This window comes from Myotis nattereri, assembly GCF_964212035.1.
Source record: "Myotis nattereri genome assembly, chromosome: 2".
Taxonomy (NCBI): domain Eukaryota; kingdom Metazoa; phylum Chordata; class Mammalia; order Chiroptera; family Vespertilionidae; genus Myotis; species Myotis nattereri.
Genome location: NC_138076.1, coordinates 102,307,536 through 102,325,954, shown reverse-complemented (window position 1 = coordinate 102,325,954; position 18,419 = coordinate 102,307,536). Strand labels below are relative to the sequence as shown.

The following is an 18,419-nucleotide window of genomic DNA, read 5'->3' as shown; positions in this document are numbered from 1 at the left end:
GACAAAGAGAGAATTTTAAAAACCTACAAGTGAGCACCTATATGACTGTCAGCTGATTTCTCAACAGAGACGTTGCAGGCCAGAAGGAGTGGTATGGAAACATGGAACAGACTGATGAATCTCAGAGGGAAAGGTGGAGTGGGGCTGGGAAGAGATTAACCAAACAACTTATATATATACCAGAGGCCTGATGCACAAAATTTGTGCAAGAGTGGGCCCTCGCAGCCCCAGCTTCGTCTGGTCGTTCCGCTGTCTGGCTGTTCAGTCGATTTGCATGTTACATGTTTATTATTATAGACTAGAGGCCTGGTGCAGAGATTCGTGCACCAGTGGGTCCCTCGGCCTGACCTGTGTCCTCTCACAATCCAGGACCACTTGTCAGATAGCTGGCTTCAGCCTTATCCCTGCACAACCAATCCAGACAGGAGGGAGCCCAATCATCTGCGTTGAGCGTCATTCCCCTGGTGGTCAGTGTGCATCAGAGTGACTGGTTGACCGGTCATTTGGTCACTTAGGCTTTTATATATAGACTAGAGGCCCGGTGCACAAAAATTTGTGCACTCGGGAGGGTCCCTCAGCCTGGCCTGTGCCTTCTCACAGTCTGGGACCCCTCGGGGGATGACCACCTGCTGGCTTAGGCCCGCTCCCCAAGGGATTGAGCCTAAGCTTGCAGTCAGACATCCCTCTGGTAGCCTGGGAGCCCTCGGGGGATATCCACTTGCCAGCGGGGAGCAGACCTAAGCTGCAGTCAAACATCCTTAGCGCTGCCGGGGAGGTGGGAGAGGCTCCCGCCACCACCGGTGTGCTGGCAGCCATCAGCCTGGCTTGTAGCTGAGCAGAACTCCCTCTGTGGGAGCACAATGACCACCAGGGGGCAGCTCCTGCATTGAGCGTCTGCCCCATGGTGGTCAGTGTGTGTCATGGTGACCCGTCATTCCCAGTCATTCTGCTGTTAGGGTCAATTTGCATATTACCCTTTTATTATATAGGACAGAGGCCTGGGCATGGATGGGGGCCAGCTGGTTTGCCCTGAAGGGTGTCCCAGATCAGGGTGGGGGTCCCACTAGGGTGCCTGGCCAGCCTGGTTGAGAGGCTGAGGGCTGTTTTCAGGCTGGCCACATCCCCTGCAGGGTGGACGGTCCTGCTGGAGTCCCTGGCCAGTCTGGGTGAGGGGCTGATGGCTGTTTGCAGGCTGGCCACAGCCCCCAGCCACCCAAGCTCCCATTGGAGGCTGGCTGGAAGCAGGTATCTGGGATTTATTTAGCTTCTATAATTGAAACTTTGCTGCCTTTTGTGGAGGCCACAGCCCACCAAAGCAGGCGGAAAGCTTGGCTTCCTCCATCGCTGGGGCAACCAAGTTTCCTGCTTGCTCCAGCTCTGTGGCTCCCGGCCGCCTCTTGGTTGGGTTAATTTGCATATAGTTGCTCTGATTGGCTGGTGGGCGTGGCAAAGGTACGGTCAATTAGCATCTTTGTCTTTTATTAGTGTAGATATGCATTATGTATGGAAACAGACAATAGGGTGGTGAAGGCTTGGGGCACAGTGGGAACCAGGTGGAAGGAGGCTATGGGGGGAAAAGGGGGACATCTGTAATAATCTCAATAATAAAGGTTTAAAAAAGAAGATAGAAAACAAACAAGAACCCATCAGAAATGAAGAATACAATAAATGGGGGAGAACCAAGATGGCAGCAAAGGGAAACACCTGTACTTGCTGCCTCTCACAACCACATCAAAATTACAACTATCATCCAGAACCGCAGGAAAACTGGCTGAGTGAGGGTACTACAACCGGAGAGGTGAAGAAAGCACATTGAGACTGACAGAGGTGCTGGCAATGGTCATTGTTCCTGCACTGGAACCTCAAAGGCACAGGGCTAACTGACAGCCATTACTGTTTGCTCCCCGCTGGTGATTCCTGAGATCACCAGGCGCCCCACCCAATTTACAACCACACCCAAACTGTGTGCAGTGGCTTTTGCATATGAATAGCCTGTTCCTTCTCAGCCTAAAACCTGTCAAACAGGCAGCCGCTGGGTCAGGGAGCCCCAAATCTATTAAAAGAAGGCCCAAGGCTGGCAGCAGCAGCCTGCCTTACTTCACAGCTGGGTCTCGTCTGGGCACTTCCAAATCCAATACAAGGAGGAGGAATCTACAGATCTCTCTGTAGCTCCTGCTGGGTGACTCCAGGCAGAGGCTGACTTTGCACCTCCTTGGAGATCCAAGAGCAAGTGTAGCCAGTCGTCAGTGTGAGACCACACCAGATTACAACTCTTCACATCCATAAGTGACACACTCAAGGGGCAGACTCAGTAAGCACCAAAGCCCCACTGAAGCAAGTTCTTCCCCATAAGAGTGTCTCCTGCACAGCAGCTCTTCCATTGTAGACACAGCTGGTCCTCACTGCCAATTGGCCTGGCGGTCAATTCCTCCCAGTGATACCAACAGCAATCAAGGCTCAACTACAAGACTGTGCACACAGCCCACAAAGGGGTGCACCAAGAGTGTCTACCTCAGGTGATTGGGGAGGCCGAGCCACTGGGCCCTATAGGACACCTACCACACAAGGCCACTGTATCAACACAAGGAGACTTAGCAGCTACCCAATACATAGAAACAAACACAGGGAAGCAGCCAAAATGTGGAGACAAAGAAACATGTCACAAATGAAAGAAATGGAAGAAAACAAAATACTGGATATAGAGTTCAAAACCACAGTTATAAGATCTCTCAAGAATGTTCTAGAAACTTCCAAGGAACTTAGTGAGAATGACAAAAATAAATGGAAAAGGATCAGACAGAAATTAAGAATACACTGACTGAAATAAAGAATACTATACAGAGGTTTAACAGAGTATGTTTATTTCCCTCATGTCCTGCGTGGTTCAGTGTTCAGGATCTAGAAGAGGAGCTGCACACAAATGAAAGAGACAAGAGATAATTTGGAAATATTGGGGGGCCAGGTGGGCAAGTCCAACTCAAGGGGAAGGATTTCCACCAGTGCCAAGGCCTCGCCAGCCTTTTATTCACTTTGGTTAAGCATAAAACCCTTAGTCAGGCAGGTAATTGCAGTAACAGACTATCTTAAAAGGTCAGTAAATATTAGGAGGATTTACTCTGAGACTATTTGACCAAGAAATAGCTTAAGCCCCCATTATCAGGATTAGACAATCGGTGCATAACTCAGGCCCTTGCCATGGGTTCAAGGGTCACCAGCATTCCGGGATCCTTGTTTGCACTTCTCTGCTAGTGAAGACAATGGGCGGCCTCCCACAAGACTAGAGGATCCCAAGAATCAAGTCAAAGATTTGAAATATGAGGAAACAAAAAACACCCAAATGGAAGAGCAAAAAGAAAAAAAGAATCCAAAAATATGAAGATAGTGTAAGGAGTCTCTGGGACAACTTCAAGCGTACCAACATCCAAATTATGAGGGTGCCAGAAGGAGAAAGAGAGCAAGATATTGAAAACCTATTTGAAGAAATAATGACAGAAAACTCCCCTACTTGGTGAAAGAAATAGACTTACAAGTCCAGGAAGTGCAGAAAATCCCAAACAAGAGGAATCCAAAGAGGACCACATCAAGACATCATAATTAAAATTATGCCAAGACATCATAATTAAAATTTTGCCAAGGGCAAAAGACAAAATCTTAAAAGCAGTAAGAGAAAAACAGTTACTTACCTACAAGGGAGTACCCATATGACAGTCAGCTGATTTCTCAACAGAAACTATGCAGGTCAGAAGGCAGTGGCAAGAAATATTCAAAGTGATGAATAGCAAGAACCTACAACCAAGATTACTCTACCCAGCAAAGCTATCATTTAGAATTGAAGGTCAGATAAAGAGCTTCACAGACAAGAAAAAGCTAAAGGAGTTCACCACCACCAAACCAGTATTATATGAAATGCTGAAGGGTATTTAAGAAAAGGAAGAAGTAGAAAAAGGTAAAGATAAAAATTATGAACAACAAAGTGACAACAAATACATATCTATCAACAAGTGAATCTAAAAATCAAGTGAATAAAAAATCTGATGGACAGAATAAACTGGTGAATATAATAGAATCAAAGGCACAGAAAAGAAATGGACTGACAACTCTCTGGGGGAAGGGGTGTGCGGGGTGCGGGAAGAGACTGGACAAAAATCTTACACCTATGGTCAAGGACAGTCGGGGGTCAGGGGGAATAAGGGCATGGGGTGGGGTGGGAACCGTGTGGAGGGGAGCTATGGGGGGAAAAAAGAGTAACATCTGTAATAATCTGAATAAATATTTTTTAAAAAAGGGGGGGAGACCACAGACAGTACAAGGTCATATGAAGACACAGGCAGAGACTAGCATGATGTAGTTACAAGCCAAGGAGCACCAACGATTGTTGGCAGCCATCAGAAGCTGGAAGGGGTAAGGAATGGAGGGCTTGTGGGTAGAGCTCACACCTTCATCTTCTACATCCGTCCTATAAACAAACACTCAGTTCGTGGTAATTTGTTATGGTAGCCCCAGGAAACCAACACAGATCATACTACTCTACTTCTTGTATGTATTTTGAAATCTCCATAACTTGCAAAAAATTTTTAATAGCATATTCTTCATTTGTGAAGTGAGGCTGTGGCAAGCTGCGAGGCTCCAGAAAAGCCCTGAAGAAGGAACTGGACTCATGAGTTGAGTTAGAATTATAGACATCCTGTGATGTCCCATCCCCTCCTCTCCCTGAATGCCATGGCCCATTTGGTCCTATGGGTCCCCTGCTCTCCCTCAAGACCCCTCTCCCACTGGGCTGCTCCTGGTCCTGAGACCCTTATGAGGACTGTCTACCTAAGAGTTTGCATGGACCATCTAGGTGGCCCCTGCTGTTTCATGCCATCATGTAGATCTCAGGGCACTTGCAGAGGCCTCTCCCTCTCCATTTTCCTGACTTTTTTCTTCATAGCCCTGTTCGCACCTGGCATGATAGATCTCTTTCTTACTGCTATCATTCTCCTTCCTGTCAACCTGTGTGCATTATGTAGGATCTTGTCATCCACTTTGTGTGACACCAGGGCTCTGAATACATAATAGAGAAGTGGGCAGAGAGGAAGGGCAAAGCAAATGAGTGTGGATAGGTCAAGTAAAGATCCCAGAATCTCCTGAGCAGCCGTGACCGTGCCCTGACCTCAGATAAACACTTCCCTAACGAGAGAGCAGGTGGTGTGCACAGCTGGTAGTCTCTAAAGTGTCAATGTGTCCCTAGTGAATGGAAAGGTGTGCCTGTGTGCTGAAGTAGGCAGAGGGATCCTGGGAAGCACTGACTAGGTCCCATCCTCTGTGTCAGCCCCCCGAGTCTCATGCTTACTTGGAGCAAATGTGACAGGCCCTGCTACCCATGCCCATCGTCCTCCCAGATGGGCAGCTGAGAAACAGCAGCTCCAACTCTCCCAGGGACAGTGCCAAACCGTCCTAATAACTCAAGAGGAAGCCAACATGCTGAGTCTGCTTTGTCCTACACACAATGTCAACACCAGGCCTGAGAATGTCCCCAAGCTGTCAGGTCCCCAGCTAAGAAGATCCCATGGACATCATCCTTTATACTTACCCTGACATCTGGTCTGTCCAAACCAAACAGAGGCAAATGGGGTGGTGTGGCACACAGACTTTATTCTGACCGCCCCCACCTCCTGGGTCCAAGCCCATATCCTGACAACAGAATGGGCTCACTCAGCACTTAGAAAGACCCTCTTGTGTGCAGTGTTGGTGTAAGGATGCCAACGCCACTCCACATCTGCTGTGGCCTCCTGTTCCAACGTGCCAAGGCGAATCATGTATACTGGTAGAGGGGAACAGAGACATTATCAACTATACAGCCAGCTTTTCCCCACCAACAGACCTGAGATAAAGTCCAAACTCACACTTGAGCTCAAAGCGAGGGCCAACCTCGGTCAGCTCCACATTGCGGTGGTTGGTCTTCCTGTACACATGGTGTCTGGGGCAAGGGGAGGCAGGGCAGGAGTGAGAGGAGGCAGGAGCAGCTATAGGTCAACAACCAATAGTATAGGGACACAAAGGTGAGGATACAATCCCAGAGCCCAGCCCATGGACACACCGGAAAGAGATGTAGTCATTCTGGTTTGCAAAGGTGATGACCCGATGGCTGTCTTCTTTGGGCACAGGGAACAGATAACGAAGTATGTCAGACACCTGGGGCAGAGAGAAGAAAACTGGGGAATGCCCAGCCTGGCATCGCCTGCCCCCAGCCCTAGTCCCATGATCCCAGACTCACCCGCTTGCCCAGACGGGAGGAGAAGCCATGAATGATGAGGTGAGGTTTGGCCTCTGACACGGTGCCCAGGTCAGGGATGTCATGCCGCATAAGCACATTGCATAGTGTGAAGTAAGCAGTGGGGCCAAAGGGCAGGTGACTGACAATGAACCCCACTGGTGGGGCCAGATAGGCAGTCAGAGACTATCTGCTCTCAGATGGCCAACCCGGCAAACACCCTGCTCCCTCCCACCAGCCTTACCAGGTGTGCCACGATGCTCATGGATAACTATCAGGTCGGTGACACCATTAGCTTTGCAGGCTCGCACCAGTGCCCCCACCTCATGTCGGCCACGGTTTATGCGCTGGGCACCGGGAAACACCAACTTCAGCTCCTGCACGTGTACACACACTAGTTAGGACTCAGGCCACTGGTACCTGAGCATCTTCCACTCCCTGCTTCTTTTGATACCTTTGCAAACATCTTGAGGCGTGAACTGGGGTCTCGGGAAGTCGTGATCATGACCTTGGGATCCTCAACCCCTGCCCATCGATATTCATCATCCACATGATTGGTCACACCTGTTAGATGCATGAGGGGCAAGAACATGAGATGATCTTGGGAAGTGAAATACTAACTTGGGAGTGGCAGAATCCATTCAGATCTGCACCATCTAACAATATCTTCAGTGATAGGATGCTCCACACCCACACTGGGCAATAGTGTGGCACCAAGCCATATTGGCTACAAGCACAAGTTTAATGCAGAACTGGATTTTTAAATTTGATTTAATTTCACTCATTTAAGCTGTATTATTCACACAGGGCTAATGGCTATTGTGTTAGCATAAGTACAGATTCTAATAAGGCCAAAGGTAACAGACTCCTATTTCTCCTAACAAATATTTACATCATTTGTGATTCCTTTCAGATGTGTTGAATAACACAATGAGTAAAACATTTGGGTGCCAATGAAGTGCTAAGAGCTCGGGAAATGGCAGTAAACATAATGGACACTATCCTGTACCAGCAAAATTCACATTCCAGTGAGGGAGACCAAAGCAAAACAGAGAGTAAGTTGGGTGGTATCATATGTGTCTCTAATTGGAATTGGGAGCACTCAGGACGAGCTCCTCTGAGTAGCCATCAGGGCAGAACCATGAAGACTCTGGGGCACAGTTCCAGGAACATGAGTCGCAGAGCCTTTCCTCAAGGTGTCTGAGGAAAGATATGGAGGCCAGTGAGCCCCAGTGTTGGGGAAGGTCACCTTCACCACCAGCGTCGTCAAACTCCAGGGAACCATGTAAGGCCAAAGCCTCCCTACGTAACTCCGTGGGGATCAGGCGGTTCTCTGCAGGGGAAAGACAGAGGGATAAGTGAGATATACAGATGAAGGTCTCAGTTAATACAACACTATGGCTTACAAACCTGATGGAAAAAATACCTTTCTTACTCCTTTCTGAGCAGAGATGATACTGGGGGGGTGAGAGGTTGGGGACTATTTCTATCTACATGCTAACCTGTTAACAATGGTTATAGGAAACAATCTGCTACAGTTCCTAAGTCTCATGGCTTGAAGGTTTTTAGACTGCTCTTTCTGTATAAAGGTGGACCAGAAATCCTGAAACTCTCTGACAACAAAGCTGCTAATCATGACACTCTAGGTCAGAAGTTTCCTCTGTGAACTAAAGCTTGACCTGGCATAGGGGCTGGGCTGTGGGAACATCCACCTTGGGAGTATAGGGCTATACATGACTGTGCTCCTGGAACCAGCACTTGTTAGCGTGCCCTGGTGGAATTCTTGCACATGGAAGATACTCACCTGAAGGAAATCTCCACTATACTCAAAGGATTTTAGAAACAATGCTGAACAAAAACATAAAACTGCCAAAGAATACATATAACCTAATACTACCTTTAAAACTAAAAATCAACCAATATGATTTAGGGATACAAATACGTACCATATAAGCACACACAAAAAAACCAAAGAAACAGTTTATTTTTAAACAATATTCAATACTGTGGTATTGAAGTTGTGGAAAATATTCCTGAATTTCAATACAGGGGTGGACAAAACTAGGTTTATAGTTGCATTGTAACATTCTTTGAGTTAATAAAGCTATTGTAATAATAACCTGAATGTCTTCCCATACAAAAAATGTAAACCTACTTTTGCCAACCCATGTATACTGACTACTTTCCATTTCTTAAGATGGGCGGATAGATTACAGTTGTTTAACATTATGCTTAACATAAACATACACACACATATGTATATGTAGATATGTATATACCTAACAACTAGGAACATCTAAGTAATTTAAAATAATCAGATACCGAGTTGGTGTACCTTCAGATAAGAAACAAAGCTTCACAAGAACTAACACAACTGGGTGAATAAATATGTCATTTTTAATCAGACATGTGTGACAAACTCTTCATTAGTATGGCAAATGTAAAGTGGGGAAAACATTGCAAAATTAGACCCTAATTTACAACACAACTAAAATTAAATTATATACGGATTAACAGTTTAAAAATGCAAGGGACTCATAATACCACTAAAAGACAGCAAGATATGCTTTAGTACCTGGTACTAAAGAAGATAACGAGATGAAAAACTACGGGGAGTGGAACGTCTACAAGGACCATAGGGATAATTTTAAATTTGAGAAGAACTAGACACACTGTAAGCAAAATAGACAAGCTGTAAAATCTCTATACTGTAGCATAAATGACAAGTAATTCATACCATCATCTGGAGGAGCACTTGCAAGCAACAGAAAGACCCAGCAGGCAAAGAAAATGACCAGTAAATACTTGAAAAGATGCCCAACTATACTACCAAAGAAATGCTAATTAAGTCACTTGGTTTTTCCATTGGGTTTTAAAATGCAAACCCGCAGTCTCGCTAAGGCTGGGTGACGCCGCCGGGTAGCGGGGACCATACCTTCGAGCGCGCGCCGCACCTTCTCCTTCCTCTCGTAGGCGGCGCGCTGCGCCTCCTCGCGGGCCTTGCGGTAGAGGTACTCGCGGCGAAGGCGCGCCTCACGGCGCAACTAGGGAACAGCGTGTCGGGTGAGCGCCTCTTTCTCCATGCACGTTCGGCCCCGGGGGCCCACCCATCCCGAGCCCACAGACCTCATCCCCAGCCCTCCGCGAACCCCCAACCTCCAAAACAGAAGCTCAAACATCCCTACCATCCTGGGCGCCGCTCCCACGTGGGTTTCGGAGAATCTGCGAGAGCTGCCGGCACTACGCAGCCCTCACTTCCGCCCTCAACCAAGAAAGGGGTAGAGGTTTACTAAACGCTGCTGATGGGAATCACAAGGCGATTGGCCAGCCCAGAAGCGCATGCTCACTGGAGCTACCAATAGGCAGAGGAAATGTCAAGATGTTAGGCGGCCTGGGGCTGCCATTAATAAAGATGTCTTCTTTGGCTTCACTATTTGTCGCGGCTGTGCAGAATGCCCAAATTGAAGATCATGTACCGCTAGTTATTATGCCATTGGCGGCTTGAAATAGTGCAGCAGCTGTAAAGCCAGCACAACGGTAGGCCGCAGGATTGATTAACAGCTCCTTTTGGAATTAAATCTAAAGCCGTTTCTCCCTTAAAATGGTTGCTACGCCTCCTTCCTTCGCCACAGCGATAGCCCTACTTTTAAAATGCAGCCGCTTCCAGAAGCGACTCAGAACCCCACAGCTCTCGCCAACTTTCCGGTTGGCTTATTCGCTTCGGATGCTAAGCGCAGAAAGCGACTACTCGGTTCCAATGCTGCTGCTCTGAGGACGCTTGCCCTTAGAAGCCGAGACTCCCACGGCTCTCAACCCCACGGCTTCCACTACGTGATCGCTGGGCCCACAGCGACGGCCGATCTCGAACGTCCATTGGCTACACTACCGGCACGGTGAGCGGTGATTGGGCGACCTAGAAGGAGACTGGCTCCAGATTAGAGCGCGGTGGGCCATGGCCGCAGCCGATTTACGGGCGGAGCTGGACTCGCTGCTGCTGCAGCTGCTCTGGGACCTGGAAGAGCTGGAGTCAAAGCGGGTGGCGCTGAACGCCCGGGTGGAGGAGGTGGGAGCCAGGGGCGGGCGGGCGGGGGGTCACGCCGAGGTAAACCTAGTTTTACTGATCCTCTCTCTTTCCGCAGGGCTGGCTTTCGCTCTCCAAAGCTCGCTATGCCATGGGTGCCAAGTCGGTAGGGCCCCTGCAGTATGCCTCCCGCATGGAGCCCCAGGTCTGCGTCTGCACCAGGTGAGGAGCCTTGCCTGCTGAATCGGGTGGGTGGGGAATGCGCAGGGTGGGGCTGTCAAAGATCCATCCTCCCTTCTCTTTCTTAAGCGAGGCGCAAAATGGACTCCAGAAGTTTCGTGTGGTAAGAGCCGGCGCCCAGAGTCCGGAGGAGGTGGGGCCCCGTGAAGCAGGTGAGCCCCGCTTCCCATCAGGGACCCCTCCCGATGTCAAAGACAAAGTACAATTAAGGAGGTGATTTTATTCAAGTTGCTTTGATAGAGCGCCCCAGATTTGAAGATCAAAATGTCTCAGCATAGTGGTTTTGGCCTTAGACTTTTATAGGGAGAAATAGGTGAAGTCTTTTACAGTTGGGATTGATTTGTAGTTACAGGAAGTCTCAGTCAGTTGGAAAGAAAATGTTTATCTCTTTCAGAAGGACAAACTTTCAATCTCAGCTAGTCATTCATAAAGAACAGGGAGTTGGAGGGTCTGTCTGACCTTTCAGCATGTTCAGGCAAAATGGGAAAGTTCATCAGTTGTGAAAGCCACAACCTGCACGGCTAGGGTTCAGGATCTGGAGAAGGGCCACGCACAAATGAGGAGACTAGACAAGAAATAAGAATTTGGAAATCATGAGGGTCTGGCGGAGAACAGCTCTCTAGTGGAAAGGCTTCACTGGGGCCCAGGCCCTGTTAGATTTTATTTAATTTTAGAACACACATCTTGCCCTTAGTCAGGCAGGCAATCTTAAAGGTCAGTAAATATTAGTAAATATTTACTTTGAGACTATTACATCAGGAAATTGCTTGAGCCAGCATTGTCTCAACAGAACAATCGGTGCATAGCTTTTAGCCCTTGCCAAAGCTCAAGATCCATCAGCCTTCTGGGTTCCCTGTTTGCACTTTCATGATAGTGTAGACCAGAGGTTCTCAACCTGTGGGTCGCGACCCCTTTGGGGGTCGAACGCCCTTTCACAAGGGTCACCTAAGACCATCGGAAAACATATATAATTACATATTGTTTTTGTGATTAGTCACTATGCTTTAATTATATTTAATTTGTAGCAATGAAATTGGGGGTCACCACAACACGAGGAACTGTATTAAAGGGTCGCGGCATTAGGAAGGTTGAGAACCACTGGTATAGACACTGGATAGCTTCCAGCAGTCAGTGTATAACTTTGTCTAAACAAGGGTTGGTTTTATGAGAGTCTTGAGAATGCATGGACAGTCTCACATTTGAATCACAAGTGGGGAACGGTGGTTTTTTTTGTGGTAAGCTGTTTTTTGGATCTTAAAAGGTTGCAGAGATTTTGCAACCATCAGTATTTCCCAGGATCATGAGCTCAGAGTTCAACATTGTCACCCAGAAGTTAAGGTCCAGGTAATAAGATTCCAACTTCTACCCTTTCTTTCTCCAGCTCTTCGAAGGCGCAAGGGCCTTACCAGGATTCCAGAGCCCGAGGTCTTCTCAGCCTCCCCAAACCCTCTGAACTGGTTTGGAATCCTGGTTCCACATAGCCTACGGCAAGCCCAAGCCAGCTTCCAGGAGGGTGAGTGGACTCTGCCAGTTGACCGTGTGGCTCTAAGCCAAAATTGGACCCTCTAATGCCAGGACTGGGATTAGTCTACAAAGGGTTTTGCAGGTTTTCTCCATTGCATACTTTTGTTGCATGCCTGCTGTTTTTTCTGAAAGCATTTACAGCATCTTGGCAGTGTTCTAAGCTCATGATCAGTGCTGGGATACAGCAGGAAATGAAAGGGACAAATATCCTCATAGAATGTTATACTGTTGAGGGGAGAAAGACAACCTGCAAATAAGTAAGTAATGAAAATTGTTATGCAAAAATAAGATAGGGTGTTGTTGATGAAGTGGGACAGGAATGGTCTGGGGGAACTGTTTTATGAAGGTGATCTGGGGGAATAGTGTTCTAAGCAGAGGGGCCAACTGGGGTGAAAAGGCAAGATTGTGTGGGCCATTGCAGAGAAGAGGCCAGTGGACTAGAGTTGGTGCAGCAGAGAGAGCCAGGAGCTGTGGTTAGAGGGCTCTAGGCTCCGATAATTTGACAGCTGAATAGGCCCTGTTGAGGACTTTGGGAGTAATGGGGTAGACTTGCAGCCTGACAGGAATCCAGTGGATTCTGCGTGGGAACAGATGAGCAGAAGTATTAAGTAGCCACCAGGGAGCAGCCAGGCTTAAGATGCAGGTAGAGGTTGGTACATACTAGATCTCAAGGCCTCCCTTTTACTTTTTTATGGCTTTCCCAGAATTTATGAGAATCATCTGGCAATTTTATCTTCACAAGTCCCAAGACTACTGACTTTCTCTGTCTTTTGAGAAAAACTCCCTCTACTCTCCTCTTCCAAATGACTGACTTCTTTGTTTGGTGGGCAAGATAAACTCTCCCTTCTCTCCCCTTCCCTTCCCCCTCCTTTTCTGCATTCTTTGGTTAGGAAGGAGAGGCATTAACCATCTGTTCTCAAGTGTCCTTGGCTGGGAAAGATAAGATCTTGCTGCAGACTAGCTGCAAGTTGCCCAAGCTGTTTGGCCTTGTTTAATTTTCTTGTCTCAGTTTCCTCCTGCACTGAAATCTTCTTAGCTTCTTAATATCCTTCTATAGAACCCCCCAGGATTTGCTGACAAATCCATTTGGGAATAAGGGAAGGATAGGAGTGAAGGATGAGCCCACTGGCTAGCCAGGAATCCTGGGAGGATGGAGCTGCCCTCACCAGGTGTGGGAGGAATGCAAAGCATCAGCTGAAAGGGTATGGTTGTGTTCCTAGTGGTGGAGATTCTGTGGGCAGTTGCACACATGCATCTGGAGTTTGGAAGAGGCTTCAGCTGGAGAGAGATTTCAGAGCCCACCACATAACTCTGGTATTTAAATTCCTAAGTTTCTGACACATGTAGCATTAAAGCTAAGATGGAGTAAAATCAGCAGGTGGACAGGAAGTGAAGGAGAGGAAGGGGGGAACCATTAGAGGAGACTGAGAAGCAGTAGTGAAGCAGGAGTAACACCTAGAGGGTGAGGTGTCCCAGAAGCCAAAAGGAGAATGTGTTTCCTGGATGGAGTTGATCAGATGTGTGGCCAGCTCTGCTGCTGGATAGGTAGGCTGAAGACAGGACTGGCCAGTGCGTTGGTTGGCATGGAGGCCCAGAGGATTTGGCAGCAGCTATTCCAGCAGAGGCATCAAGCAGAAGCCACCTAAATGTGGATCCAGAGTGTGGAATACTGTTGGAGGCAGAGAAAACAGGTGGAAGGAGTGAGGGTGAAAGCCGTGAGGGACTGTGGTAATGGAGAAAAGAAGGAAGAAAATAAGAGCATGAGACAGTGTGTGTAATGATCTGTGGATTATTAGTTCCTGGTGGGTGATAGAAGGGGGTCAAGAAAGTCTTTTGAGGAGGTGACATTTTAGCAAAGACCTGAAGAAGGTGAGGGTGTGGGTCCAGTGAGGTTTGGAGAAGCCATTGCAAGAGTGTACCTGGAATGTTTTAGGAATAATAGAGGCCTAGCGCCTTTCCAATGCCTGGGAATGCCCAGATTCCCTTAAGTCATGTGTCACACTACAGATACCATGGTGACAATTTCTCCCCTTCCTCTAGGCCTGCAGCTGGCTGTAGATATGGCCAGTCTCCAGATCCACATCAACTGGGGTCGAAGCCAGCTTCGAGGGCTCCAGGAGAAACTCAAGCAGCTTGAGCTTGGGGCTGCCTAACCTGTGGCCACAGAAGAAGATCATGAGTTCAGTTGTTCTTTGATGTGGTTGCTTTATCTCAGGCCTTCTTCCTTCATAGCTTGCTCGGCCCCTACCACTACCACCCCATCCCAGACAGCTAATCACCCCCACCTTAAAATTTTTCCAGTCTGCTGTTTCCAACTTTGTTATATGTGAAAATTTAAAGAGGCAAACTGAGTAGTGTTCAAAGTCACTACTATGAAACCACTTCCAGTCCTTGTTCTAGGACACACTCATATGGGGAGGGTCAAAGCTGTTAGGTTAGTTTATATTAGGGAGCAACAGAGCAATCTCATGCATAAATCACTGCAGAAGAAGTAGTGCATAGCTAGTGGCAGAAAGGACAAGAAGTAGGTGCTTCAGTTTCACTAGATCCTCAAAACTGATTTTGATGGAAAGAAAAAAAGATACATGGCTAGCAGATCAGGAGAATGATTTCACGTTGATAACAAACACAATTACCTGCATACATGGGCAGCCCTTGGCAGGTTTTAAGCCAAAAAGTAAAAAAGATCTAACCTAGATTTTCAAATGAACTATAGGAAAAGACCTTTCAGGTTTTGAAACACCTGCCTTCTGTCTTTTCAGTAGTGAGGCTGAACCTTTTGTAATTTGTTAAAAGGCCAATTGTATTTGCTATTCTGGGAACTCTGTCCTTATTTCGTTTTCCTATTGGGTTGTGGATATTTTTCACAGTTTTTAAAGAGCTAATTTTTATGCTTGGGGAAAATTGGTCCTTTGTTCACAATATGAGTGATTTTCCTAGTTTGTTTTTTAACTTTATGGTGTTTTTTTTTAATGTTTTTTTTAAAAAATAACTTTATTGTAAAATAAAACATTACATTATAGAACCACACAGAATAATTGAAAAGCTTAATGAATAATTAAGGTGAAAGCTATAGTAACTATCACCCAACTTGTGTTTCTTAGCCTGTTTTGTTTTTACATTTTATTTTCTCATCACCATTTATCCCCATATACCCTCTTCCAACTTCTTCCTCCCCGCTGCAATCACCACACTGTTGACCCTGTCCGTAAGTTCTCCCTTCTTTTTCTCAATCCCTTCATCCCCCACTTCAGCCAGAGCTTCAGTTTCACTAGTAGTGATCTAATCACATTCCCTGGTTCTTCCTGATTTAGTTTTGGAAGATTATATGTTTCTAGAAATCTATCCATTTTTTCCAGATTTCCAATTTGTTGGTATATTTCTTAGAATTCTTTGTATTTCTGTGGTGTCAGTTGTTACTTTCATTTCTGATTTTATTTGAATCCTCTCTATTTTTTTCTTGATGAGTTTTGTTAAGGGTTTGTCAATCTTGTTTCTTTTCAAAGAACCAGCTCTTGCTTTCATTGATCTTACTGCTATTTCATTTCTACTCTGATCTTTATTATTTTCTTCCTGCTGCTCTAGGCTTTCTTTTTTTTTCTTCAGATTCCTTTAAGTATAAAGTTCAATTGTTTATTTGCGCTTTTTGTTGTTTCTTGAGATCGGCCTGTAATGCTATGAATTTCTCTTTTAGGACTGTTTTCCCTGTTACCCACAGATTTTGGGTTGTTGTGTTCTCATTTCATTTGTTTCAAGGTATCTTTTGATTTCTTCTTTGTTAAGCGATTCATTGTTTAGTAATATGTAATTTAGTCTCCATATCTTTGTGGGTTTTTCAGTTTTCTTCTTGTGATTGATTTCAAGTTTCATGGCATTATGGCCAGAGAAGATTCTTGATAAGATTTCAGTCATAATTTATTGAGATTTGTTTTATATCCTAACACATGGTCTATTCTAGAAAATGTACCATGGACACTTAAAGGGAATGTATATACTGCTGTTTTGGAGTGAAATGCCCTCATGATATTGATTAAATCCATTTGGTGTGGTGTGTCACTTAAGACCACCGTCTCCTTGTTGATTTTTCTGTTTGGATGATCTTTCTATTGATGTCAATGGGGTGATAAAATACCCTACTATAACTGTATTACTGTCTTTCCTTTTATGTCCATCAAGATTTGCTTTACATATTTAGGTGCTCTTACTGTTCGTTACATAAATGTTTACAAGAATTATATCCTGTAGGTGGATTGCTCCTTTTATCATTATGTAATGTCCTTCTTTGTCTATTACTATAGCCTTGGTTTTAAAGTCTATTTTCTTACATAGTATTGCTACCCAAGCTTTTATTTCTTTTCCATTTGCATGAAATATCTTTTTCCATCCCTTTACTTTTTGTCTGTATCTTTTGTTCTGAGGTGGACCTCATGAAGGCAACATATACACGAGTCTTATTTTCTTATCCATTCAGCTATCTTATGTCTTTTGATTGGAGCATTTAAGCCTTTACACTTAAAGTGATTATTGATAGGTATGTATTTATTGCCATTTTATTTTTTAAATTATGTTCCTGGTTTTGTTTTGTTTTGTTTTCTTGTTCTCCTTTGCTTCTCTTTATTTTAAAAAAAATATATTTTTATTGATTTCAAAGAGGAAGGGAGAAGGAGAGAGAGATAGAAATATCAGTGATGAGAGAGAATCACTGATTGGCTTCCACCTATATGCCTTGACTGGGAATTGAACTGTGACCTGGTCCATAGGTCGACACTCAACCGCTGAGCCACGCTGGCTGGGCTTTTCCTTGCTTAGTCTTCTTCTCCTTCCTCTTCTCCTTGTCTTTCTCCTTCTCTTTGTCCTTCTCCCCTTCCTCCTCTTTCTTCTTGTTCTTCAAGTCCTTTAACATTTTTTTTAAAATACTGTTTTTTAAAAATACTGTTTTGTTAGTAAGAAAGTGCTTTAGCTTAAGCTCTTTATTTCTCCTTTAATTTTAAATGATAACCTTGCTGGGTAAAGTAGTCTTGGTTCTAGGTCCTTGTTTTTTATCACTTTGAATATTTCACACCAATCCCTTCTGGCCTGAAATGTTTCTGTTGAGAAATCAGCTGACAGTTTTATGAGAGCTTCCTTGTAGATTCCTTTCTCGTGGCTTTTAAGATTCTCTGTCTTTAACTTTTGCCATTTTATTTATGATGTAACTTGGTGTGGGCCTCTTTGGGTTCATCTTGTTTGGAACTCTGTGTTTCCTTGTATGTCTTTTTCCTTCAACAGGTTAGGAAAGTTTTCAGTCATTATTTCTTCAAATAGGTTCTCAATCCCTTGCTTTCTCTCTTTTCCTTCTGGTATCCCTATGACGTGGATTTTGTTGCACTTCACATTGTCACAAGGTCCCTTAAACTATACTCATTTTTAAAAATTATTTTTTCTTTTTTATGCTTTGAGTGGGTGTTTTTTGTTTACCAAATCGCTGATTTGATCCTCTACTTCATTGAGCACTCTGTTTATTCCTTCAGTGTATTCTTGATTTCAGATTTGACGTTCTTCATTTTTGACTGGTCTTTTTTTTTTTTTTTTAATTAAATCTTTATTGTTCAGATTATTACATTTGTTCCTCTTTTTTCCCCCCATAACTCCCCTCCTCCCAGTTCCCGCCCCACCATCCGCCCTCACTCCCCACCCACTGTCCTCATCCATAGGTGCACGATTTTTGTCCAGTCTCTTCCCGCATCTCCCACACCCCTTTCCCCCGCAAGAATAGTCAGTACATACCCTTTCTATGTCCCTGATTCTATTATAATCAACAGTTCATTCTGTTCATCGGATTATTTATTCACTTGATTCTTAGATTCACTTGTTGATAGATGCATATTTGTTGTTCATAATTTGTATCTTTACCCTTTTCTTCCTCTTCCTCTTCTTAAAGGATACCTTTCAGCATTTCATATAATCCTGGTTTGGTGGTGATGAACTCCTTCAGCTTTTCCTTATCTGTGAAGCTCTTTATCTGACCTTCAATTCTGAATGATAGCTTTGCTGGATAAAGTAATCTTGGTTGTAGGTTCTTGGTATTCATCACTTTGAATATTTCTTGCCACTCCCTTCTGGCCTGCAAAGTTTCTGTTGAGAAATCAGCTGACAGTCGTATGGGTATTCCCTTGTAGGTAACTGAGTTTCTTTCTCTTGCTGTTTTTAAGATTCTCTCTTTATCTTTTGCTCTTGGCATTTTAATTATGATGTGTCTTGGTGTGGTCCTCTTTGGATTCCTTTTGTTTGGGGTTCTCCGCGCTTCTTGGACCTGTAAGTCCATTTCTTTCACCAGGTGAGGGAAGTTTTCTGTCATTATTTCTTCAAATAGGTTTTCAATATCTTGCTCTCTCTCATCTT

General features: G+C 45.1%; 2 protein-coding genes across 14 annotated transcripts in view; one reads left to right on the top strand and one right to left on the bottom strand.

The window, feature by feature from the left end:
* Positions 1 to 5,614: 5,614 nt before the first annotated feature.
* Positions 5,615 to 10,079, bottom strand: IMP4 (IMP U3 small nucleolar ribonucleoprotein 4). Of its 2 annotated transcripts, none has more exons than XM_081083487.1 (9): positions 9,439 to 10,079; positions 9,189 to 9,297; positions 7,503 to 7,586; positions 6,708 to 6,817; positions 6,498 to 6,630; positions 6,257 to 6,309; positions 6,080 to 6,174; positions 5,886 to 5,959; positions 5,615 to 5,803 (listed from the first exon to the last, which is right to left on the bottom strand). In XM_081083487.1, the coding sequence occupies exons 1-9, from the start codon at positions 9,439 to 9,441 to the stop codon at positions 5,691 to 5,693; spliced, it is 774 nt and encodes a 257-aa protein (XP_080939613.1). In that variant the 5' UTR covers positions 9,442 to 10,079; the 3' UTR covers positions 5,615 to 5,690. The 2 variants fall into 2 exon arrangements, with proteins under 2 accessions (XP_080939613.1, XP_080939612.1); XM_081083486.1 differs by having other exon boundaries at positions 6,257 to 6,411; positions 9,439 to 10,070.
* Positions 9,653 to 18,419, top strand: part of VMA22 (vacuolar ATPase assembly factor VMA22) — a 58,555-nt gene continuing 49,788 nt past the window's right edge. For 4 of the 12 annotated variants that reach the window (XR_013995539.1, XM_081083488.1, XM_081083490.1 and 1 more), the window contains exons 1-4: positions 10,186 to 10,316; positions 10,393 to 10,496; positions 10,584 to 10,666; positions 11,896 to 12,027. Coding sequence is in view for 11 of the 12 variants with exons in the window: in XM_081083488.1 (XP_080939614.1) it covers positions 10,206 to 10,316; positions 10,393 to 10,496; positions 10,584 to 10,666; positions 11,896 to 12,027 (430 nt within the window). In the remaining variant the exon portion in view is untranslated. Of the gene's footprint in view, positions 10,147 to 10,184; positions 10,317 to 10,392; positions 10,497 to 10,583; positions 10,728 to 11,895; positions 12,028 to 14,078; positions 15,680 to 18,419 lie in introns of those variants that run through there. The other 8 variants (XM_081083498.1, XM_081083489.1, XM_081083496.1 and 5 more) reach the window with 6 other exon arrangements.

Excerpts from the sequence above, each read along its gene's own strand:
- IMP4 (XM_081083486.1), bottom strand. Across the intron at positions 6,818-7,502 it reads TGACGACGCTGGTGGTGAAG|GTGTGACCAATCATGTGGAT; the intron begins GTGACCTTCCCC and ends TGCATCTAACAG. Across the intron at positions 6,175-6,256 it reads CCTCCCGTCTGGGCAAGCGG|GTGTCTGACATACTTCGTTA; the intron begins GTGAGTCTGGGA and ends TCTCTGCCCCAG.